Source organism: Copadichromis virginalis, linkage group LG5 (genome assembly GCF_057382275.1).
Source record: "Copadichromis virginalis isolate Kocher_CV1m ecotype Utaka linkage group LG5, C_Virginalis_male_GT1.1, whole genome shotgun sequence".
Classification (NCBI taxonomy): Eukaryota; Metazoa; Chordata; class Actinopteri; order Cichliformes; family Cichlidae; genus Copadichromis; species Copadichromis virginalis.
The window spans coordinates 11,942,972-11,968,273 of NC_140622.1; the positions used below are offsets into that span (position 1 = coordinate 11,942,972).

The following is a 25,302-nucleotide window of genomic DNA, read 5'->3' on the forward strand; positions in this document are numbered from 1 at the left end:
GAGACAGAACATAAACTTAAAGGGCAGCTTTAATGCTGAACTGTACGAAAGGTAGCTGATCAGGAGTAAACAATTCAAAAACTTGGAATCTCTGGGGAAACATGGAACAAGGAAACAGACAACCCCGAGGGAATATGTGACAAAGTAATACAATGTAACAAGTAGAGAGGAAACAGGTGGGAACACAGCTGAGGGAAACAAATATAAAGACTCGAGAGGAAGTTGTACTAAACACAAGACAATCACCAAAGTAAAACAGGAAGAGAAACACAACTGAATAGGGAGACAAGATTAACTTGACAAAACTAAACAGTGGAACAAGAAAGACAAAAATACAGATAGCTATACCAACAGTAAAGCTATTGGTATGGAGTTAGCTGTGTTTCCTTTCTAGGATGTTTCTAGAATGTTTTGTTTGTTGCTTTGACCGTGCCCACCCTGACGTTTCCTACCTTCAAAGATAAATAAAATAATCAGTTGTTGTGGGGGGGGGGTAACACCAGACTGATGGACACAACAAAAATGAGACTTGGACACAATGGAAGAGAGCTAACGCCATCTGAAGCAAAAGACTACAAATAAAACTGAGCTTGAACATGAATCACTTCTCAAAGCAATAGTAATCAACAAGCCACAAAAACCCAAAGATACATTATATGATAACCCTGTAAGTCGTTTTTGCTCTACAAGAAGTTTGCCAAAAGTGCTTCAGTCTTTAAACCCTGGCATTATGACCTGAAAAGCTGATAGAGCAAACATGTTAGCAAATGGTCGCTTACGTGTTCAACAGACAGACCCACATTAGCATTTGTTTGATATCATCAAGTGTTTCCTATTAGCTAACTTTCCTTGTCTGTGTATTAGGCGGGTAGTCCCATTATTACAGCAGTTTTGCCGAAGACAGCTGCCGAAATTATGCTCAAGTGTGGCGACAGTGCATCAAAGCAAGAACGTTGGAGGGCATACAGCCAGATGCGAGACTATTAAGGGACAGAGCAGAGTCAGGTAATGATTCCCTGTGTGCTGGTTGCTATAAAGGACTCCTTGACTATTACACATACTCATTTGATTCCTAGTTGAAATTATTGATTGGTGCTGCTTACAATACCCTTGGCTGTCAAGGATACTTTAATACTAATCTCTGTCAACAGCCACACACATCCAGCGAAGCAAGAGTTTTGCACAGCTTCTCTAAATCCGCGTTGATTTATTATGAACATTTTCTCATTATTTTGAGAACAAACGAGAGAAGAATCACAAACAAACACGTACGAAGACTTACCCTTTCTTGTGTAACCACCTGTGTGGAGACAAGCTGCTGGCCATTACCGGGGATAAGTATCTGCTGGCAGGAGTTTAATGTATGAATGTAATATAACCCTGTATATCTGTTAGTTTACAATAAAACCTCTTTAGGTGGTAGCAATGCTTTATGCGCTGCACTGAGAGTTGAAAATACAGCTACAGTCTCCACAAAGGCCCTATTACCACAAAATGTTAATGCTCCATGTCGTTATGCTTCCATTCAGTCACTTCAGTACAATAATTAATCAAAATAAACATACAGTGCTTGACAATAAGGCTTTTATATTCAGCACTAATCAGACAACTCATTAGGCATTAATGAGCCGACTCTGCCTGCTCTTGTCATGTTTGGGGGAACTTTGGCGCATGGGGAGAAGTGTTTGAGTGTGTGTTTGTGTGTTAACTTGCTGATACACATTAGCACACATGCTCCTGCATGTACACACATAAAGACGCGCGCACACATCCAGCACTCCTGTAGTCCCACTCCAATTATGGCAGCATCTCACCCGGGAAGAAGCCCACTTATGCAGCATTCACTTTATGAATAATTGATTGTTTGTGCCAGTGTTATATTTGTAAATACACGTTTGCACTCTGATTAATAGTTTTCTAGACATATTCATTTGTTGAATTTGATTAGACTCTTAAATGTATTATTTATTAGCTGCAATTGCTCTCCGGTTATTAGTCATCACCACTGCAACAAGAAGATTTGGCATAAGGATGCATCTGCATGCAAACAGTTATGCTTGCATCCATTCACAGTCAGTCATATAGAAGGTGTCTGGGTATGCGTGTGTGTGTGATTTGACACATTGAGATGCTGTGAACCCGATGACTGCCTTTAAGTATGTCGTTGCATCTTTTTTAAGGCTTACAGCCGTGCTATTTGTAACTCTAAACATAAAAGGTAATTAACCTGTCGTCGTCATTCTTTTAGACTGATCAGTGTACCTGAGAATTAAAGCCATTTTTTCCACAGAAAAAGCATCACACATGCTAACCTTAAAAACAAGACTTTTGCAGACTAGTGCGGAGAGGTTATCAAACAGGCAATGCCAGTGTAATTAGATTTTTTTTTTTTTTTTTTGTGCGGCTTCAAAATGTTTTCTTTATGTCGCTGATAAAGGGAATGTGTAACTCCGACCTTTTGGGTGAATTTTTGTAATATGTGGGAGTTTGCATTATCGCTTGCTTTGATGAATTCTTTTCACAGCCACAGTGAGATTCATAAAGAGCTAGGTCAAATGTGTTGCATAAGTAAAAAAAAAACACACAAAAAAACCCCGTAGAAACGCAGAAAAGAATACAGGCAGAGCAATGCGTTAGTGACACATTTGAATTTATTTGCTGGAGGGCAAATGTGACACAGCACAATTTTGTTCAATGTTTCCTGATCTTGGTGGGACGCGTAGGCTTCTTCTAGTGATTTGATGTTTTTTTCTAATTCCTGAATATTTTTGTTTTCTTTTTTCTTTTTATGTGATGAGAAAGAAATTATTTTACCTCTCATCACAGCTTTCCCTGCTTCCCATAGAACAGAAGCTGATGTTTCGGGAGTGTCATTATAGTTCAAATATGAAGTCCACTCTTTTTTAAAATATTTAATAAAGTCTTCATCTTTAAGTAGTGATATATTAAATCTCCAGTTTTTTCTTGGCGTAGTATTATTCTTGTGCATTAGTGTTAAAGATACAGGACCATGATCGCTGACAGCTATAGGATGAATCTCAGTGTCTGAAATGTCGTTCAGCAGTGAGCTGCTGACCAAAAAATAATCCAGACAAGAGTAAGAGTGATGGACATGTGAGAAAAAAGTATATTCCTTACTGGTGGGGTGAAGGGAGCGCCGTGCATCGCAAAGACCAAAATCGCTCATATACTGTTTGATTATATTTGTGGACTGCCAATTACGCTGAGTTCCCGCTGTATTGAGCCTATCCATGTCTTCATTTAGTCCAAGGTTGAGGTCACCTCCAAGAACAAGTGTGCCATCTAAGTGTTCAGAGAGTGCACTGAAAAAACCGTGAAAGAATGAGGGATCATCAACATTTGGACCATATACACTTGCAATACATAGCTTTTTATCACGTATAGATAGTTTAATGATTAAGAATCTGCCCTCTGGATCTATAACTGTATCGAGTACTGTGAAATTAATATTTTTATGTATTAAAATTGCTGCTCCCCTTTGTCTAGAATTATAACAAGCTGAGAACACATTAGGAAACTCAGGTGTTTTAAGTTCATTCGAACCTCTAAGAGGTCTGTGGGTCTCTTGTAATAGGACAACATCTGCCTGTAGTTTTTTGAGTTGGTTAAATATTTTTAACCTCTTTTCTCTGGAGCCAGCTCCATTTATATTCCATGTAATGAACCTCAGTGTACCCATAGATGTTTGTGTATAACTAGGGATGTATGCTGTGTGCGTCGCTTAGACAGGTGGAGAGAATACGTCACTTGTTCATAAATAAAGAGAAGGAGAGAGAGAAAAAATGTGTGGCGAGATGCTCCCTGAGTCTGACTTTGTGTATGCATAGTTACTAATATGAGTAGGCTTGGCTTAAGTGTGTGTGTATCTTATATGACTGTGTGCGCTGTCTGACTGATGTAAATGTGCTGCCGTTGAGTGCATGGTGCGTATGTGTCGAAATAAAGGATGTTTGTGGATGAGTGTCGAAGCAGGTGATCGAGGCAGTGAAAGGAATAAAGAAAGAAACCAAGGACAGGGGTGAGCAGCATAAAACCAAGAGGGGGAAAAGAGAGGAGGAAAAAAAAAAAAAAACGAGAAGAAAAAAAAAAAAACAGAAACAAAACGTAAACATTCCAATTAAATCACTGATGGAGAGTGACGGTGTTAATTCTGCTATGAAATCACACTTTAAGATGCGATTTGATACTGGTAAGTTAAACAGATGTTAATGCAAGTTAGTGTGAGTGGATAGGGAAATGGTGTAGCTGATTCTTATCTGGTGTGAGGTTAATACAGCCACGGAGTGATGTTGGGGTCGCGGTGGAGCTGTGAACCCGATGACTGCCTTTAAGTATGTCGTTGCATCTTTTTTAAGGCTTACAGCCGTGCTATTTGTAACTCTAAACATAAAAGGTAATTAACCTGTCGTCGTCATTCTTTTAGACTGATCAGTGTACCTGAGAATTAAAGCCATTTTTTCCACAGAAAAAGCATCACACATGCTAACCTTAAAAACAAGACTTTTGCAGACTAGTGCGGAGAGGTTATCAAACAGGCAATGCCAGTGTAATTAGATTTTTTTTTTTTTTTTTTTTTTTTTTTGTGCGGCTTCAAAATGTTTTCTTTATGTCGCTGATAAAGGGAATGTGTAACTCCGACCTTTTGGGTGAATTTTTGTAATATGTGGGAGTTTGCATTATCGCTTGCTTTGATGAATTCTTTTCACAGCCACAGTGAGATTCATAAAGAGCTAGGTCAAATGTGTTGCATAAGTAAAAAAAAACACACAAAAAACCCCCGTAGAAACGCAGAAAAGAATACAGGCAGAGCAATGCGTTAGTGACACATTTGAATTTATTTGCTGGAGGGCAAATGTGACACAGCACAAGATCGTCACTGTGAACGAACGCATATGCACCGTGCTGCTGCTGTATTTCTGTTTTTGAAATCAAAAAAGAGCCCTGGTAGAAAAATAGTCTTTTCCTGGTATTTATTTACCATTTAGTCAGTGCCTAACTACTGGCATTTAACAAAGGACAAAAAATTTAAAACCATGCTGACATGTCTAAATTATTGTCACAACATTTGGCGCATCAGCTTAGCTAGACACAGCCTTCAGGCAGTGTACGTTCAAGCTATTGGAGATAAGAAAACCAAAGAACTTATTTTAGATTGTGAACGTGACTGTATTTTTCAGTCCATACTACAAATTACTTTATATTTTCTATTAAGATGGTCTATATTTAATTGCTAGCAAGTGACAAAAGAAGACAACATGAATCGATCTGTCGCAATCACACAAGGTAAAACTCGTATATAGTTTTCATTTTGCTGTGAATAACATGGTGCTAGTATACAAGGTAGTGTGCACATAACCAGTTACAGTAGATGCACAATCTAAGCAGGTTGTAAAGTACTGTTGAAATCTTACTAATAATGCGCATGCGTATTTTTTTTCTTGATAGAATAGGCGCAGGTGTTAGTTAAAAGAGAAGCTCTGTTCTCTCCAAGCACGGTGACATTACAGAAACTTATTCTGGAATTCAGCCAGAATGATTGTTTTGCACTGTGAGATACTGAGCCGTTGTTGGAAAAGTCCCACACAAAACACACCTAGGTATTCAATTCTGCCAAGTGTTTTGAGCTAATCTGCCCGGCTAAGATACTCTTCTCAGGGAAAACTTGTTGCAAACATGGTTGATTAACATCTTCCCGACCAACAATTAACTGTTGCGTTATTGAAATGCACAGTTTGGCGATCTCAGCAATCTGGCGTTCTCAGCTTCAGTCTGTAAAGCGATCGAGTGAGAACAGTTGTGTAGTTTTGCGGAGCCGCGAATGGAATGCATGTTGAAGTCTCCAGGAAGAAATCGCTGCCGTTGTACTTTTGCTGAAAACCTTGAAACCTGTTGCAAAGACGTTGTGGGCAAATCCCCAACAGCACAGTGGGGCAGGTTGTCTCACAAAACTGACAGACACGGTGCATCATTGTGACTGTACACGTGTGTGTACGCCAGTGTGTATTACTCTGCTCCTAGGGAGTGCTAGCAGGCCAACTGAAGACGGAAGGAAAAGCAGCACTGCTCTGCACCATATGCCAAATATGAGACTGCCTGCCAATTTGTGGGGGATACTGGCAAGTGCTAGCAAGGCTGAATTCTTGACAGAGGGAGATGAATAATTGAACATGTGCGAAGCGAAGTTCTGTTGGGATGGAGTAGGGTGCCTTTATACATGGAGAAAGGGAATGGAGACAGTCAGAGCGTCTACAAGCAAAGCTCTCATTTAGATATTGATGTGGCTTTTTTTTCTTTTTTTTGTAAACATGTCAAAAAGTTGCAGAGATTTTAGATGGACTTGAATGGATTTATGGAGAGATGTGAAAGAGGAAGAAAGCATAGCCCATTGGCATCTGTGTATTGTGATCATATGAAGCAAAACCAAAGCTAACATGTTAGTGTTACAGTCTCACTGAAAACACACAAAAATACATACATTTAAAAAAAACAAACACACACACACGAGAAATTGTAACTTCATCAGTGTGTTTCGTGTTTTAATAATTTAGCAGACACACTACTGCCGAACAGCTCCAAGTATATTCAGCAGTTGAACAAACCTATAGGCTCTCATACTTTCCAGACCTCATTCCTTGTAAATTACTAATGGAGTGAAGGACCAGAAGAAAATATTTTATCTCATATGCTTAAGCTGTATACATTACAGCTTTGTACATCATTTCAAGGTTTCATGTTAAAAATGGGAACAAATTGCAATAAATTGTACTTTGGAAGACATTAAATAACAGCTGCATTCAACAGTGTGAAAAATGCATCCTGGCAGGTTTCAAGAGGTGATTACATTTAGGATGTGAGCCCTGTACCGTATGTTGTGTCCTACTGTTTAATATGGCGCCATCATTATAGGAAGTATGTTGTCTGGGCATTTTTGTTTTTTGCACTGGGGGAGGTTCACATTTGATTTCAAATGATCCTTTAGGGAGATGTGACAACATAGATCTACCTTAGGCTTTTGTAATAAAGGCCTTTAGGCTGGTCCGTGCATTTTTGATTGAGGGAAAAATATGTATTCTCTAACGGGTTGATGAATGGTTAATGAAGGTTGCTGTAAAAGTTGCGCCTTGTCTTTCCAAAAGCTGCAACTTTTACTATTCTCCCATTCTTGTTTCTTTCTTTTTATTCTTTGTACAGATAGATAATATTAGTCATTGTGTGTGAGATGTCCTTAAAGCTGGAATGAAGTAACCAGTTGTATCTCAGAATATTCAGCTTTAAGGCTCTCCAAATTAAAATTGTAAGCCAGGAATGCAAATTTGAGCTTTGGCGATCAAATCTCACTAAGAAACCCCGCTTGAGGACACCAGGAGGGGAGACAACTGTGAGGAAAAACAACGGGAGACTCCATGGCTGTTTCTAGTCTATCTGTCACCAGGTGCCAGCGTCTGAATAAACATTGCCCACAATGACATTGCGTAAATGTGTGTAATGTGAATATTCAGTGTTCTGTAATTTCCCCGTGTTTCATTGAGTGAACACAAGAACAACATAAACATCACAACAAGCATTTGAAGATAGTGATGAATCCCACTGCTTGAGGCAATGACAAGAGGTATAAGAAAGAAAACAAACTGTATTCTGGGTAAATGGTGCCGCCTGGATAATAGACAGAGACAAATGTGAGAGACTACGCAGTTGTGACAGCAAATTTTCTCCAATAGTAGCCTTACGTTCTGTATATGTCACTGTCCGGCTATTGCCTGTGACTTTCCATTAATCCTGAGAAATTGATCTGTTTTGTTCTCTTGTTTAACGGTGACTTTGCAATGCCACTTTTACTGAAACCTATTATGTTCTAATCATCGTCTCCTCTCTCTTTTCCCCATGTCCTTTTTCTTCCCTCTCTTTCTCTCTCGCTGACAGATACCACCCTGTCCAGTGAACGTGGTAAGTACTGCAGCCGCACGCTCCCGTGATTTTGAGCCATCTGTGCATGGACTCCGCCAGCGACAGAGCAGTGGCTGTTTGCGTTAATGTGGAAGGAACCATTCTCAGATTTTAGTCTCAGTGGGGGAGCGACGAGCCATAAACATCATTTGCATCACTGGGAAGCTATTCTCCATCACATTGCATGTCACAGCAAATGTTGAAACGAGGAGAGAAACATCAAGAGAAAGCAATTATGAAAGCAGCATCCTCAGACCCATGTGGCCTATCACACTTTGAATTTTGCATATTTTCCCTGCATGCATTTTGCCTCGACCTACTTGTCAATTTACCCCCTTTTGACTCCAATAGTGCTCAATAAGGAGCATCTTTTTTACTTTGCGTCCTTCCAGCTATAGTGGAACTCATCTCCATGTAGGTGAAATAGAAGTGGATAGAAGTCCCCGCTGTGCCATTATTAATGTCTTCCTGTAAAATGTCTCGCCTCTTTATCAAATCGGCTGAATGTCTGAGTCTATCTGCAGTACTAGCTTTGTTTATATTTCATATAAGTGTGTGTGTGTGTGTGTGTGTGTGTGTGTGTGTGTGTGTGTGTGTGTGTGTGTGTGTGTGTGTGTGTGCGCGCTTTCTGGCATTATATCCAGTTTTGGGTCACCTGTGTCGGCCACTTGTCTTCTCTAACATTGCTTTCTATGCTCATTAGATGTTCCCGCTGTACATGTGTGAGTACAGCGCTAATACAAGAAGTCATCATGTCGCGTTTGCTCTCCAGCGTATCGTTTATAACTTGAAAATGTTGAGCCAAAGCCGTGCAGTGACATCACGCGATATAGATACAACTACTGTGTCTGGTCTTTGAAACATCAAAGTGGCAGGAGGGAAGAGAACTTGCAAAGTTGTGGTTTTGATCAAGCACTTAAGGTTTATTTTTGTGTGCCTGGTTAACCTCTATTTGCTGGTGGAGGAGACGATGATATGAAGCACAGAGAAGATTGTGTGATCAATTTTTCATTGCCAAGCTAGCAACCGTGCGGTGCTTTTCTTTTGTTTTGTTTTTCTTCTTCCCCCAATCCAGTTAGGCCTGAACAAAGAGCGGGGAATAAGAAGTCACAATGGGTAAATATTTGTATTCGTTCTGAGCGTAATCCTTGATGCTGACCTCATCTCTGCCTCTCTTAACCGCCCTGCCGCTTTTACATTAAAACAAACGCACAGGTTCTTTCCTCTTCTGCACCAACACTTTTCTTTTCTGTACTGCTGAGTGGACGCATAATGTGAATGATAGTTCACAATGAAACACCCCCAAAAATAATAAGTAAAAGGGAAGTAATGAATGGATTCCAAAGCAGCTGAGAGAGAGGAAGCAGTCTTAAGGCAAGGTCTGTGTGCCCTTGGAACCTTTAAGAAGTGCAGTCAGCAGAAAGCCAGCCAGCAGATTGCTTATCACTCAGGAAAGAATACATCATTCAAACCATTCACTTGTGGTTTTCATATAGGTGTAATTTTGGATGAACACAAACACATAACATGCAACTGCGGTGCAAAGTCATACTTGAGCTCCATCCTTGTGCCTACCTGTGCTTAGCAATCTCGCCCTGTGTCGCTAGCAGGGGTGGGGCATGTTTTTAGTCATCTGATAGGCCTCTTCAACATCAAGTGCCTGCTCGCACATCCTCTTCTAACTTAATTGGCTGTACCTGAGGCGGGAGGGCAAGGTGTAATTGTGATAAAAGAAAACGCTGTGCTCGGCTGGTTTTAGTACCTTTATCTATAATCTCCAGATTGATTATGGTTTTTCTGCCAGCCGTGCAAATTGTTCATCCCAATAAACTGCACTAGAAGCCACCTTAACTCTGTCATGTCCAGAGCAAGATACATTTGTATAAGGTTAGAATATATAGTAATCTGGAACTTTCAAGTAATTTCTTTTAGGTGTGTGTGTGTGTGTGTGTGTGTGTGTGTGTGTATCAGGATTAAAAATATTACGTGAATCTGTTTTTCTTGGCCAAATACACAAGGCTATATTTCCCTGTTCGCCTTAAGAAATCAATGTTTTTCTTTTCTAAGGAGTTCAAATTAAATTTAAATTGAGAAGACTTGATTGTCTTTTTAAACAGAAAGCAACGTATTATTTTCCCTGTTTTGTTAAAGGATCAAAACAAAATCCAGATATAACTGAATATGTGGACTTTAACTTTGCTGATTAGTGGATTTCTTTTCCCATGGGACAGAGCCAGGCTGCCTTTCAACCCATGTTTTCTGCAAAAAAGTTTCTTGTTAATTTAAAAACTCTATATTTTTATTCTTGGTCTCTGCAGATCATCCAGTTTACAAAATCAGACATTAGACATCAGTGACATTGGCCTAAAGACCCATCCGTAAGCTGCTAACCAGTTGGTAAGGAAAAAAGTGTATTCCACAAACACTTGGAGAGTGGAGACTAAAGATGTCACCTCTTGAACTGATAGCAAAACAGTGCTGCACCAAAAACCTCCTTGTGACTGCTATTGCTTGCTAGCAGATTTCCCTGGTTACCTGTTAGGGCTGGGTATCGTCACTGATTTCTAGAATCGATTCAGTTCCGATTCACAAGATCCCGAATTGATTCGATTCAATTAGAATAAGAATAACTTTATTTATCCCGAGGAAAATTCTTTTGTCATGTACATGCTCAAAGCAGCAGGAGAGACAGAGGAACAGATGATTAAGATATATAATATATACAATAAGAATAGTAATATACAGTAGTAGGATAGTGCAAGACATAGTATCAAATAACTCTATAATAAATAAAAAACTTAACTATCAGTGCAGGCGATTCTAGAAAGTGACAGTATTGTGCATTAGAATAAAGGGAGTAGCAGCGTATGATGGGGGGATGAAACAAATATTCAATAAGGGGAATTTTGCCTCTGAAAAATTTTGAATCTGGGAAATTTTGCCTCAAACAGTCAGAGATATTATAATTCAGATCATGCATCAGTACATTTCCATATTTTTATATCTATAAAAAGGAAGTTGACACTTGCTCAAAGGTGTGAGCATCACAGCAGATGCTTTTGTGTCAAAGTAACTGAGGATAAAACAGAAAAACATGAAGGTGATTTTCCTGGCCTGGGATTTTATAGAAATATTCTGCAGTACATCAAAAACGAAAGAAAACCATTAATCAACATATGAACATTACCTGATGCTGCTGAAGTAAAGCAGAGTAAAGTTACAGCGGTTTTATTAGAGACACAGCAACGCGTTTTGCAATTTTGCATAATTTTAATAAGTTAAAATTCCTTCAGATGCCCATTGAACAGCAGAAATGAGGCTTTCTTTTTGGAAGTAAGTAAAAGGAAAAAACAGCGGCCGACAGCGCTGGTGGACTTGTACGTAATAAGCAAGCGAATAATGTGGAAAACAGATTTTTAGATGGGAAACTGTTCCTGAAGTACACTGAGAGAGAGAGAGAGAGCTGTGCATGAAGGGTGATTTTATTGTGGTGGAAACAAAACAGCAAAAGTCAGAGGAAATTCATGACGATGTTTATGAGAAGCTTAGTTTGGATCTTCTTTTGCTGCTGGTTCAGTCAGTATTGTTTGGAAAGAGATCAAACCTGCAGCTTTAGAATCAGCGCAAAAAGGGCGTAAACACAAAGCGCGGACCCGCCCAAACATCTGAATCAGTGAGCTGTCAGCTTTCAGCCCCGACCGTGTCCGTGCCGTCGGGTGAGAAAGGCACATCTCACTGATTTTGATCCGTCGGCGGGTCCGCGACGGTTTACGTCTTTGTGCAGAATCCGTATACCTGCTCTCATTTAGTGCTTTAGCTGTTTGGTGGTTGAAATTTTGTGAGGTTTAACCTGAGATTCTGCGGTGTCGGGCAAAAAAAATTTATGTTAAAAAATCGATTCAGGATTTTAATGAATCGATATCACGTTATCCAAGCCAGAATCGAGTTTAATCGATAAATCGATAATCGAAACCCACCCCTATTACCTGTAGCTTTCATGGAAGACACCGTCTTGTCTGCAAACACTTGTTAATTAAATAATTAAGTAAAATTTGACAGCAGCCATCTTTAAAGTTGAAGTCGTGCATTGCTGCTTAAACCAACACGTTTCTGACTTACCTACTTTCAAGGTGAACAGTCTCCATTTCTGGTTTGCATCGCACTCTTCATAGTTTCACTACCACTTAGAGACTAGTTGGTAAGTCTTTGCATCATCAATCCAGACTAGGGGCGATAAGGGAAACCTGTGGGTGACTAAAACAAACACAAGAGGCTTTCGCTATAGCACTTTATACCTCATTGTGGTCAATTTCACATTTTGGGGAGTGTAGCCGTTTTTCCCTAGCAGCCGGTGATACCAGGGAGTCCTTGATCAGTCTCTAGGCCGACATGAATGGTGCTTTAGCAACTGATTTCAAAATGACTGCCAGTGTCCACCAGCAACCACTCAAAACCAGTCAGCGGATACTTATTTTTCCCCTAGTGACTGGTGGTTGCCAGCCTGCCGCTAAGCTTGCGTGACTGGAGCCTCAGCAGATTTCAAAGAATAATTTCTAATTTGCTTCAAGCCAAACGTTTTCTGATTGTCTGTCTCTAACAAGTCTGCCTTTTTAAAACCTGCCCTTATTTGGAAGTATGAAATGTGTATATCTTGCTTCTTTAGCATGCTTACTGTTCTTAAATTGTCTTCTAAAATACAGGTGAGATAAACTGGTATGTTACCTTTATTACCGTTTGTTTTAAAGCAGGTGAACAGTCTTTAAACCTTTCACGTTTGATGTGATCGAACCAAAAAGCAGAGAAAACCAAAGTGAAAAACATGGGTGGAAGAGCAGTTTATCACAGAGATCACTATCATCTTTTCAGCTAACCCTTGGGAAACAAGCAAGCCTAATTAATTCCCAAAGTTAAACAACAGTTTCTTCCTTTTTTTAAAATGGAAAGTCACTACATATGTATCTGATGTGCCTATTGAAGTCCTTTGTGTATAGTTTCCGTCTCTCCTTTATCCTTTTTCACTGGTTTTGAGTGGTGGTTGGGGCTGAAAGAGCACCTAATGGGCTGCGAAATGTCTCCAAAGCCAGAGCAACAACAGGAGCTAATGTCTCAAAGCTCTTCTGAAACATCACAAACAGTGAAGAACCCTGACAGTGCAGAGAAGAAAGGGGGGCATCCCTGGTTTCCTCTAATGTGTCAGAGAGGCCATTTTTGCCACTCTAATTGTAGTGAAGCTTTCTAGTGGCTTTGGCAAAATGGCGTAATTACCTACTGGAAAGGATTGGACTCCACTGTTGGCTGCACATTGTAGTGTCTCTTTTTGCCATGAAATGCAAGATCCCAGTTGTAGCTGCTCTGACATTTGCTAGTTCAATCTTGCAACCGTGTTTAGTAGGCGAAATTCAAGAGTCTGTTACCGACGGGCCGCTGTGAAATCCTACAGTGTGCTATTTAACAGAGACAGGATGGTTTACCTGCATGTAACCTGAGAGCCACTGCTTTGTAACCTAAGGGATGCAGATTCACAACTTCCCTTATTTGCGTTAATTGGAACATGTGTTTATTTAAATGGAAGCATATTTAATGACATGCCGAGCTTGTACGGGTTTTATTGTATAAAAGACGTGATGTTAGAAAAGACCTTGATGCGTTATCCTAAGTAATAAATGCCTGTATCGAGGAGAAGCTTGGTTGAATGCAATTCTTGATCATTCACAAGTATTTTCTCTTAAATGTGGTGAAGCGTGCAGCCCCTTCTGCTGCTCTTCCCCCTCAGTACCAATTAAAGCTGTTTTTCTGCAGCAGATCTTGAGCTGATGAAGACAGCCACTAAGAGCTCTTGAAGTAAAGTCACACAGGGCCTGTATGGCAGATGGTTTGTGCAAGAATATGTGCAAAGAGAGAAAGCAGCAGAGAAGGAAACAAACAAGCATAAAAATGGCAGCCTGTCTCCATCGAGAATTTCCTATTTTCTACCCAATTTAAGACATAGCATTTCCAAATTTTCAAACTTTTCCTCAAAACTGCTGTCAGACCTGCAGGAGTCCAGGGAAAACATAAGATCCCGTTCTATGGAGAATTGTTGCACGCCATCTTCTAAAAACTATCGAGACAACTCAAGTATTTCTCAGTTGAAAAAAAAAAGAAAGAAAGAAAAGAAAAGAAAAAAGCAAGATAAAAAGAAAGTGCTGGGAGCTGCTTGATCTTGTGGCTTTGACCAGCTCTCCCAGCTGAATGGAAACTAGCTTTGCTCTGGCCTTTTGCTACAAAGGCGGAGACGGCAGAGACTCAAGGCACAGAGGACAGTGCCTAATGGCTACAAGTCCGCCTTTCCCCACTGGATTACATGTTTCAAAAAGATAAGGCTTGATCAGTATTTTTATGGAGAAAAAGCCTCTTTTTGTGATGCAGATGAGAGAAGACAGGAAACTTGCTGGAACCAATGGGTCTAAGGCTATGTGCTGAGGTTTAGAGCACACAAAGCAGGAAAAATAGATCACACACACAATACTTTTCTCCAGGGTCAGACCACTTTACTGTGCAGTCTGTCTTTTTTTTATAGCCACATGTGTTTGTGTTGTAAGAGCACATGATAAAATAGCCAGTGAACGTTGTCGCGCTTTTGCCATAGAATCATAGAACCTGCTCGCATCTGCGCCTCTGTTAATGTCTGCCGTCGCGTATACTTGACCAATTAGTTCACACTTCATTTTAACATCCAGTCTGAGACTAATGAAGCCACATTTCCTGGGGTTAATTATACCAACATTATGTGATATTATGGGGAACAGGAAATGGCAAAGCACGCTTTAATATCTCCCCCTTTCATCATCACCTCCCACTGTGGGAGACTTTCCCCTCTCCGTCTCTCCCTCCACCCCTTTATCTGTCTCTTACCTCTTCTCTGCTTGGTACTTTTGAGGCACATCCCGCTTTTCTCTCGCTGAATAGCACAGTAGCATTAAGAGCCTGTGAGACAAGACTGGTCCGGGCAAATCCCTACGCAAATTAGAGTGGAGAAACCATTATTAAAGCCAATTGCCGATGCCTGCTACTAGCAGTTAGGTTACGCTGTTTCTTGAAATAAAAGGCAAGCAGTTTTTATTCCCTCCTCGCCCCACCTTTTTTTGTTTCCCCCTCCCTGGCAGAGTTGCACGGTGGAACTGTGTCATTCAAGTTCTGGCTTGGAATTATAATGTGTTACGGAGCTGACATTCGGATGAAGCCTGGACCTCAAAGAGGCACGCTCGTGATTGGCACCCGGGCTTGCGCAAAGAGCATTAGGTTTTTCGTTTCGGAAAAAATAAAAGTCCTAATATTTTGCTACGCATTTTACCTCAGACACTCAGGTTCGGAGACACACACAAAATACTCGAGTTTGCTTTCATGTGACGTATACTGAGGTGATTGCTGTCGCTGGCTTTTAACTCTTGCATTTGGTACTTTTCTCTGTCAAACGGGTATTTCAGCGAGAACGATTTGCCTGTCAATCACAACTGTATCTCAGTATTCCTTACTTTCCTGCTCTGAGGATGCATTGAATCTGCACACGCGGGTGTTGCAAATGAGTGCGCATGCCGCGTTCATGCTTGTGGGTTTCTGTGAGCGTGCACGTGTCTGGGTTAGATAGGGTGTGCATGTGTGTATACATGCCAGGAATTTTATAAGTACTAATCTGTCACTTCTATAAGATTTCTGCTGGAGCTGACTTCATGCAGAGAATGTCAACATGCCAGCTGACAGAACCTGCTGAGTTCCTGTTTCCTTGACGTTTATTGTAGCTGCACTTCCCTCTATGTTACCAAATTACTTTAATCGACCTTAACTTGACACGTTAATATCATTTCAATTCTTTTTTGCTCTCTTCCGCACTGCTTTACTGGATTTTTTTTAACCCCCATTTAGTGGCAAATTTGGTATGTAGAGCACATCCAGTCTCACTGGGCCCTTTTCCATTAACGACATAACATTGTAATTATTGCTCATCTGCACTTGAAAGTAGACGCCATTTAAAGCGATAGAATTCATCAGTAATGTTGCCACAGTTAAGCACATTACACTTTTGTTAACGTGAATAAATGCTTTTAGTGTACTAATCTTACTAAATGTTTAATCTATCCATTTTGTTACAATAGAACGGCCACCACAGAGAAGATGTTCCTCTTTTAATCTTGAGGGTTTAGACACTGAAATAGCTCCAGGACTACAATGTACTGGAATGCAAAGTATTACCACTTCTCTTCTTTTTTTAAAAACAGAGACAGAGCAAGAACTGTGAAACACTCTGTAAAGTATTCTCCCTGGAAAAGAAAAATGAAACTGGTGTTTTCTCTGAAGTATGAAGAGGCGTCTGTTTTTTCTCACCTATGACAAATTCAAATTCCCTTTGCTCCCTTGTCACATAACTGTCAAGATCACTGTGCTCTTACAGTTTTCTCCCTGATCATCCAAAAGAGCACATTTACTATCCAGCTGTGAGCCAGGCACTCGAGTAGTAAATGGCCATTGACATTTTAAGCATAGATGAATTAGGCCCAAACATCAGCTTCTATTGTTTCTGCTTCTCATAGATCCCCATTGGCCATTCTTTTAAAACCATCCCTGGATGGAGCAGTCTGTTCAGGAGGAGGCAGGGAGCTGTGTGACACAAAATGCATTTTTTTGTGATGAGCACTTGTGTAATGTTGTTGTATTTAAGTCACCATCTTGCTATTTAGCCCCAGTCTGTGTGTGTCTGGTGGAACTCTGTGGATGCCAGTGCAACTTTTATGATGTTCACACTGATGCAATTGCATCAGATGCCTTGACAGCTGCGAGATGGGTTATCATGCAATTGAATTTTAATTATTTTCAATTATGATTTTGGCTCCCCACAATTAAATGAGCATGATTGAGTGATATTTAAAATGGGTGTTCTGCCATTAGATTGCAAAGGAAAAGCAGGGTGCTTGCATGTGTCAATCACAACCGTTCCCTACAGTGACCAGCTTGAAATTTCCTGGGCTAGTCTAGACGGGTAACATTATGTTAAACAAAACTGAAATGTCTGGAAGAGCAGAAGGTTAGGGGTTGTGCCGTTATCATCGGTGTTTGGCTACAACTGTAGCTTGCCTCCACCAGTCTGTGAATGTGAGAGTGAATGAATAGTGGCATTGTAAAGCGCTTTGGGTACCTTGAAAAGCGCTATATAAATCCAATCCATTGTTATTATTTGGAAATCCTTCAAGTTTAGGCCGAATGATGTTAACTAAAAAGCTATAAAGCTAACGTACTCTAACATATGAAAATACACCACAAGCTGCAGCATAATTAATGCATGAAGGCCAAGAAAAACACTGCAACGATTGCTAAAGCAAATCATCCAAAATCAACTCAGAAGTACATAACAGTGAGCTCTGTGTATCCATCTAGTGCATAAAGCTGGTCTTAAACCAGAGCAGTCGCCTTCCATTTGGACAAAGATAAGTGTCCACCAAGCATCGTGACTACTGATGGTTTTTGGGAAATGGTAATGGACAAATAACATGTTGGGCACTTTACTTGCGGGTACTGTGAATGCAGTGAAAGACGTATTAAACCTGATTCTTTGATCCCCATGATAGAACAGAGAAAACCCGACTCAGAAGTGGTCAAAACATTTAGAATTCTTTATTCAATCATCTTCCGGAAGAGAGAGCCCTGCACAGACCAAAGGCAGATGCAGAATCTCTAACATTAGAAGCTAAAAATGTGTCTCATATAAGTGTTATTTTGGTACTTTACACGTCACACACAGCCTCGATACAAACAACTCCTTATATGTTACTAGTTCCTCTTTTTTCTGTCTGGTTTCCTGTTTTTATTTATATGCTTGTACAGCTCTACACTAACTTCCTGTTTTTCAGTCTGGCTGAGCACTTAATTTGTGAGTCAAAAGTGGCCTTGCTTTACACGCCTTTATTATTAAAATACACAAAACAATATATATTTAGAAAATGAGCACTAAGAATATATGTTTATTCCATAACAGACGTTACATTTGCCTCTAAGTGATGTGCTTAGATCAGGTGAATATACACACACACATAATTATTTGTACGTGAAGATGATTTGATTAACAGGAATGTACAGTAACAGTCTAAAAGTGAATCATATGTCCCGTGGATTTAATTCCTTTTAAGTTTTGGTATCATTTTTCTTTCATCATTAATATTTTTCATGCTTCTATTATGAGATGCACCCATTAAGGTGACTAGTGGGACCAATTTTGTTTTGATGCAAACATTTGTACAATAGCAGGAATGTAGCAGCGTATGGATGTTAAAGCAGTGTTATGTTTATGTGACAGTGCAACAAAAACACTTTTGTCACTAAAACCAGAGAACAGTGATAACACATCATTCTGATCTCAATATTGATCAGAATCCTTGTACAGCCCTTTCATGCAGTTCTGCAAAATATGGTGATGCCACCCTTAGATTGACTTCTAACATCACACCTGATCTGAACTCTAGTGCCAGCATTAGGTCAAAACGTGTAAGTCGGGTAAAACTTTCCACATACATTGGCTTATGATCCAATACATCCAAAAATAATATTACCATCATTTTATGTTTATGTTTTATGCTAACACTGTTGCCTGTGATGATGAAACATCAGTACTAGTGTTTGTGAAATAGGTATAACTCTGGGTTGTGATATGTAAAAAGGCACCACATATTTCCCAGGAAAAGAAGAAAATTATTTGCCAACCGCAGCCACCATAGAGTGTGCGATATAAAAGAGAGATGTTACAAGCTGTGGATTATTTTTAAAAGCCTTGGTGTAAGTATTTCAGTCAGTGCCATCAGGGTTTATTGAAATGTCAAGAGTGGCGGATCTGATGCCAAAAATACTGCACTACCATAGACTCGTAATTCACAAGTTAGCCACATCCTTAAATTATTAAACTAGCAAGTGAAATGAAACCATAAACCCCATTAGGAGGTACTGGAGTCAAGAGGCAACATACATAAAGTTGTAAGGTGCTCGATTTTATTTTTTCTACTTTTACCTTGCACACTAAATTGCACTAATCACTAACAGAGCCATGTGGTGGTTTCTTCTGTGTAAATGTTGTCTCTGTTTGCAATTCAATACTGCAACTCTACACTGGGTAGTTATTGTCAATAAAGGACTCGAGGTAAAGGGACAAGGTGGGAATTGAAAACTAGAAATTGCCCTGAATCGAAGAGAATTTCTTTAGAAATAAACAAACAAAAACACAAACTCCAAAAGAGAATTGGTGTGAGCTGAGAAAGACACTAAACAAGTAGGCCAGCTTTTATAGATGAAAGGCCCGGGTGAGATGCATTAGCTGATGGCTCTCCCGGGTCGGCTAATTCTCCTCACACACACACACACACACACACACACACACACACACACACACACACACACACCATCTGAGCAGCGAGGTTCCACTTTAACACCTACAAACAAGCCAAATCGGTCTGATTCACCAGCTTCAAACTCGAGACCGACTTAGTGTAGAATTACATGTGAATCGTCCATGAGGTTATAGTTATTGTTATATTAAACTTCCTTTAACATCCCCAATTCAATAAAAATGAATGAGATGCTACACATGAAACGAGGATGTTTCATGTGTACGCCTTATCATACCAGTGCCCGAATGCATTTGGAATTGATTGAACTGTTTCGCCCTCTTGATATTTTTCATGTTAGAGCCAGAGGAAAGATAGCTTATTGCTGGATCAACCTTTCCAAACAGCACCTGTACAAACTGTTTTTTCTTTTCTTCATCCCACTCTTTTCCAGCTCCATCCATCTCAAAAGCACCCTCTGTAGATTAGCTCTGCACAGCACCGGTGGAAGAATGAAGCCAGCTAGAATCAAACATTAATCAGCTGCTGTTTTATAAGACAGAGGGAGCCTGCTCCCCCCCCTCCTTCTTGCCCTTAGCCTGCCCTACCACCAAATGTTAATGTGACTGCCATTACTCATTTATGAGCTGCTCCCTGCTCACTGCCCAGGGCTTGGTGTCCAGGTCCAGGCTTGCTTGCGGGTGCACACTGCAGGTGGACAGCTGTGCCAGGGCATTCAGAAGCAGCAAGGCCAGGTCTGTTTTTAAAAAGAACTGGCCTGGAAGGTGGAGCTTTTTTTGGTTTGTGTTCAGCTGTCTGAAATAGGGTTGGAGAGGTAGTAGGCTTCAAATGTGATGTTGTACTTACAGAAAATAATAGGAGGAGTGACAACACAACATTTAGAAAAACAAAGCAGTCATCAGAACTAATAGGAGCATTTACTCACGTAAGATCAAATCAAAACTGTCCAATTTTTATTCAGTAAATGGGCGATATAATGTGATGTATTCACATTTTGCCTGTTGAAGCTGGACATAAATCTTGCAAAATTGCCTTCGTGGTGAGACTAAGTACCTCACTATGCGCAGACAGGCAGTGTTGAACAGTTAGAGCTGAGTGCTGGTTCTTCGTATCCAGGACACAGAGCGCAGCAGGAGTCATCCTTATTCTTAGTATAGCGACATCAATGAAGGAGAGAACCTCTGCAAAGTGAGACACGCAGACAATCGTTCCTGACGGTGTGCAACGGGGTTGCTTTCAGTGTCATGTTGTGAGGCAGAAATTAATGAAGGAGGGGAAGTATGGGCTGTACACGTGTCGAGACCTGTTACAGTACACAGTATGTGTGCAAGGAGAGATAGAAAATAAAGTTAAAGCACTTCTAACACAGTGTGTCACAAGCAAGCAGTGCTTTTCTCGAAGCTGACAGTGACAGTTTGGTACAGTATCTTGCACAAGAGGGCAAGGACTGACGCACCGCAGTGTTGTTACCAAGACTGGGTAGGCTTTCTGTGTTCCTGTGGCGTGCATGTCAGAGCAGGTCGAGTCCAGCGCATTTGTGTTCTATAATATTTTTGTCATTTCATTTTGTGAGGGCATCCATCGTGTTCATCTTTACCTGTGCCAAAGAGGTTATGTTTTTAGTAGCATTTCTGTGCCTGTCATTCTGTCTTTAAACCCAGTAGGTTGAAAAGTCTTGAATGAATTCTGATAAAACTTACGGTACAAGTGCAGAGTGGAGTCATTTTAACAATCCATAAAAATCTGCCTTACAGATCTTCAAGGTCAACTTAATGAATTACACAGGTCTGCAAAAAACAAAAAAATTTTCAGCCGCATGGGATGTTTTTGGTAAATTTGAGGGTTTTTAGGGTGCTGTATCCAAAAGGATCTTCTTTTCCCTCCATCATGTACAGTTTTTTTGCAAAACATGAGGAGTTTACATTTTTAAAAAGTTACAATAAATTACAATTAAGGATGCATAATATTTCAGAGATCCCTTACCTTTCGCTATTAACAAAATAAACCTGTTGGGACATGATCATCTCAATTCGTCGCATTTTCTGTTTGTATTTCTCTTGAGTCTTGCTCTTAGAAATATTAAATGAATGTAACAAATCATTTCGGATTTTGGATGTGGTTTTTGACTCAAGTATAGGATACCAGACTAAAAGGGAAATTGTACGCTTAATTACACTACAAACATGAGTTTTGCAAGAAAACCTGACGAGATGGAATTTTGAAAATCCCGGTTTCAGTGAGTAAAAATCTATAAGAAATAGACAAAAAAAATAGACAAAAAATCCTACGCAGTTTTTTGGTTGCAGACCTGTGTTATTGGTTGAAAATTGACAAAAAGTCTTATAACTTAGAAACTATGATTCTTACAAGTTGTGGTGTGTATTGTCAGCATGTAGAAAGTACCGTTAAAATGTCACATTTGACCTCTGACCTCTCCTTCAAGGTCAACAGATTGATCTGAAGGTGAAAGTGATAATAATGCTATACAGAGCTATTGTTTGCAATGACAACATATAGACATACAATAAATGATATATGGGGATTCTAAATAACATGTTACTTTGAATCTCTGACCTTCTGTTCAAGGTAAAATGAGGTCAAATATTCATAAAATGTATTTTATCTTTAAAACGATGCTTAGAATTCCACTGCTTTTTGCATTGGCAACATTTAGGAAATGATACTGATATGTGTGGATTCTAAATATCACATTATAGATGTCCTGTTTGTCCTCTGACCTCACTTTTACATTTGATATTGTGTTACATCTTTAAAGAAAGTGTTGCCAAGAGAGAGAAAATGAGTTGCCTAGTTAGTTGGAAATATACTGTAGTATGATATTATATAATAAGCTGAAGTTATTTATTTCCAGTTTGCAAATCAATACCTGCCATTTCCTACTCCTACATGAAAAATATATACAAACTAGGGCTGCTCAATTAATCGAATTTTAATCACGATTACGATCTGGGCTTTCAACGATCATTAAAAATGACTGAGCCGATTATTGGCCCCTCCCTCATTTATCCGCGACACCTTAAAGGCCGGTCCGTGAAAATATTGTCGGGCATAAACCGTCCGTGGCACAAAAAAGGTTGGAGACCGCTGATTAAGAGGACCCGAGGGAAGCTCGGAAAGCTAAGCAGAAGTTATTTGGAGAGGAGAGTGACTGCTGTTGGTTGAAAAGAGAGGTAAAAAAAACTTCAGTGGTGTTGCACACTATTTTATATTATTTTTTAAAGTCATTGTTAACCCTTTAGATCCAGTCAGAGCAGCACGCTCCGTTTTGCGTAACTATTTTTAAATCCCCGTAGAACCTGGACCGCATAAGCTAGCGCAATAATTTGTTTTGCATATGAAACCGGAGGAGTTGTACTTACATCTGATGCCATCAGCTTGTCCTCGGTCACGGTTTCCTTCCACATAAAGCTTTGCAAAAACTGCATAAAAAGCGCTTGCAGGAACAAAAACATAATATTCCAGAAACACGCTTTGCCGATCCGATCAGCTGTTCGTAACACTTCCCACAGTTAAACAGACGTCAGCGCGAACTGTCACATGTCCGCCATTTCCTGCCCGAAACCGGAAGTGACGTCATTTTCGCGGAAATTGTAGTTTTTTTACTTGTAGGCCTTAAAAACCTATACTGGTCATGTTTGACTTTTCTGAATAGTTTCTGGGATGCTTAGAACTCGAATTGCACTGCTGGAAATAGTTTATTTTGATGCTGTTTTCTTTGCAAATTTGCATCATAGGATTGTTTTTTCGTTTTTCCTGCAGTATATAAAAATTGATGTATCTCCAAAATAAAACTATGAAGACACTCAAAATAAATTTCCTGTTGTAAACTATTTTTTGCAACTTTTTTGTATTTAAAGTTTTGAAGGATAAGCCTCTTAAATTTCTCCAAGTAGAAATATATGCAAAAAAAAACAAAAATGATTTTCAATTTTTTTTTGTAGTTTATTGCACTTTTTTGCAATTAATGTAGTTACTATGGACTTAATGCATACATATTATTAAAATATGGGCTATAATAGTTGTATAGCAACTTGAAATACTCCCACAAATGGCACTACAACATGTAAAAATATAATATAAGCTCTGGCGGACTTGGTTCTATGGTAGGTCTTAAAGGGTTAAATAAATATCGTCAAATAATCGAGATCTCAATTTCAGTGAAAATAATCGTGATTATCATTTTTGCCATAATCGAGCAGCCCTAATACAAACTATAATACTATGCCCTTTAAAGTAAATACTGAGTGAGATGCTCTCAGCGGAGGTTTGTACTCTCTGATGGCTTCTTTTTATCGTATGCTTTACAACCAGTCAGTAAAAGAATTATTCTAATTGCACTATTATTGTCAACTTGAAAGGATAATGATAAATTCTTTTGTGTAAAATTAGTAAGTAGTTTCAATCCTTTTGTAGCTCTGCCAAAACAGCAAGTATCTGTTGCATATGTACTGTAGAATGAATGATGCTGAATATCATCAAATGACAGCGATTAATTTGCGAGTATTGCAAAATAACCAGAGGAACATGTGTGTCTGCTATGATTTGATGTTGTTAGTTTTCTATTACTTGTGAGTCTCTGTGAGCTTTTGTGCATCAGCGACACCAAAGACGTTGCCTGGTGTGAAGTGGCTAATGATTCAAGAACACTGCAGATCATCACACAGTTGTGGTTTGCAGGTTGCTTTACTCGTTGCCTCGCCCTTTCCTGCCGCAGCACTAATATATCAATAGAACTCAGTTGGTTACTGTCCAGAAGTCCTTCTCTGTGTCCGTGCATGTTTAATGCCTTCACTAGAATTACTACTCTCGCCCACGTGTTAGCTTTTTAGTGTTAAAGTTCCTCTGTACTCAGCGATATACAAATAGTTTCTCTCTTGAACATAACAGGGAGCTTTGAACAGTATTTTTTTTCCTCCAATGCTGAATATTTTAAAAATAATCAACCTCCAATGGTGTAGCTCAGTCTATAAACATCACCGTTGCACATGAGGAAAAAGCTCATAGAGTTTCATATTTATTTTAAGAAAACTTGCCCAGGGAAGGCGTCTTCTCCTTCATCCCACTCTTGCCTGTGGAACTTTGTGCGTCTGTGGCCTTGGGGGGGTTTTCTCAGCATGCGGCACAAACAGGAAGCATGCAGCCTGTGGCTAAAAGGTAGATGCTTCTAGTAGAGTGTTACAACGCACACATACACACATATACTTCTCTCCTATGGGAGTGCTAATCCCCAAGAGATGAAAGAAGGTTCCCACTGCTCTCTGATCCCTGTGTCCTGCTGTAGCGGTTCATTTGGTGCCTGGCGGAGAGAGACAGGTCCGGTTGATGCTCCCACACACGGTGTCCTTGGCCGAAGAGCAGACAGACTTAGGCCAAGCCCCATGCTGATCCAGAGAGTTCCCCTATTAGAAATCAATGTTCTTTTGACACCCCTTTCATTTAGGTTCTCTGTGTGGTGTGTCTGTATCACCATGGAGAAAGGAAGGGGGAAAAAAGGAAGCAGAGAGAGACACAGGGAGAGAAAGATAGGGAATGTGTATGCATACTGAAGACCTCTTCACACCTTAATGAATGATGTTTTTTCCTCATGGGAAGCCAACTGTTAATGCTAGATTATCTCCTCTCCTCTTCATTATAAGAAAGAGAGTCTTCTGCTGAACCTTAAAGCTTTGGAGTGGTGCAAAAGTTCACTTAGAGTCCATTGACCATGTCTACTTTCATTGTGTTTACACCTGAGCAGGAATTCCTATGTGGGTACGTGCATAGGAAGTATATCCTCTGCGCTATAGGCACAATAAATTGTTAAATAAAAGCACTTCACTGTCCTTAAATAGGAAGGAAGAAGGGAGATATTTCCTAGCATAAAGCTGCTTTACCTTCTGTGAGGATAAATTTAGCGACAGCCCCCGTCATCTCTGACTATACATAGAACCGCTGCCTCTTCTACTGATTGATT

General features: G+C 39.8%; 1 protein-coding gene across 2 annotated transcripts in view; it reads left to right on the forward strand.

Annotated features, from left to right (window-relative positions):
* The window catches only part of cdh4 (cadherin 4, type 1, R-cadherin (retinal)), a 234,093-nt gene that overhangs the window by 82,017 nt on the left and 126,774 nt on the right, over window positions 1-25,302 (forward strand). For both annotated transcript variants that reach the window (XM_085455938.1, XM_085455939.1), the window contains exon 3: window positions 7,942-7,965. In XM_085455938.1, coding sequence (XP_085312064.1) covers window positions 7,942-7,965 — 24 coding nt within the window. The remainder of the gene's footprint in view (window positions 1-7,941; window positions 7,966-25,302) is intronic.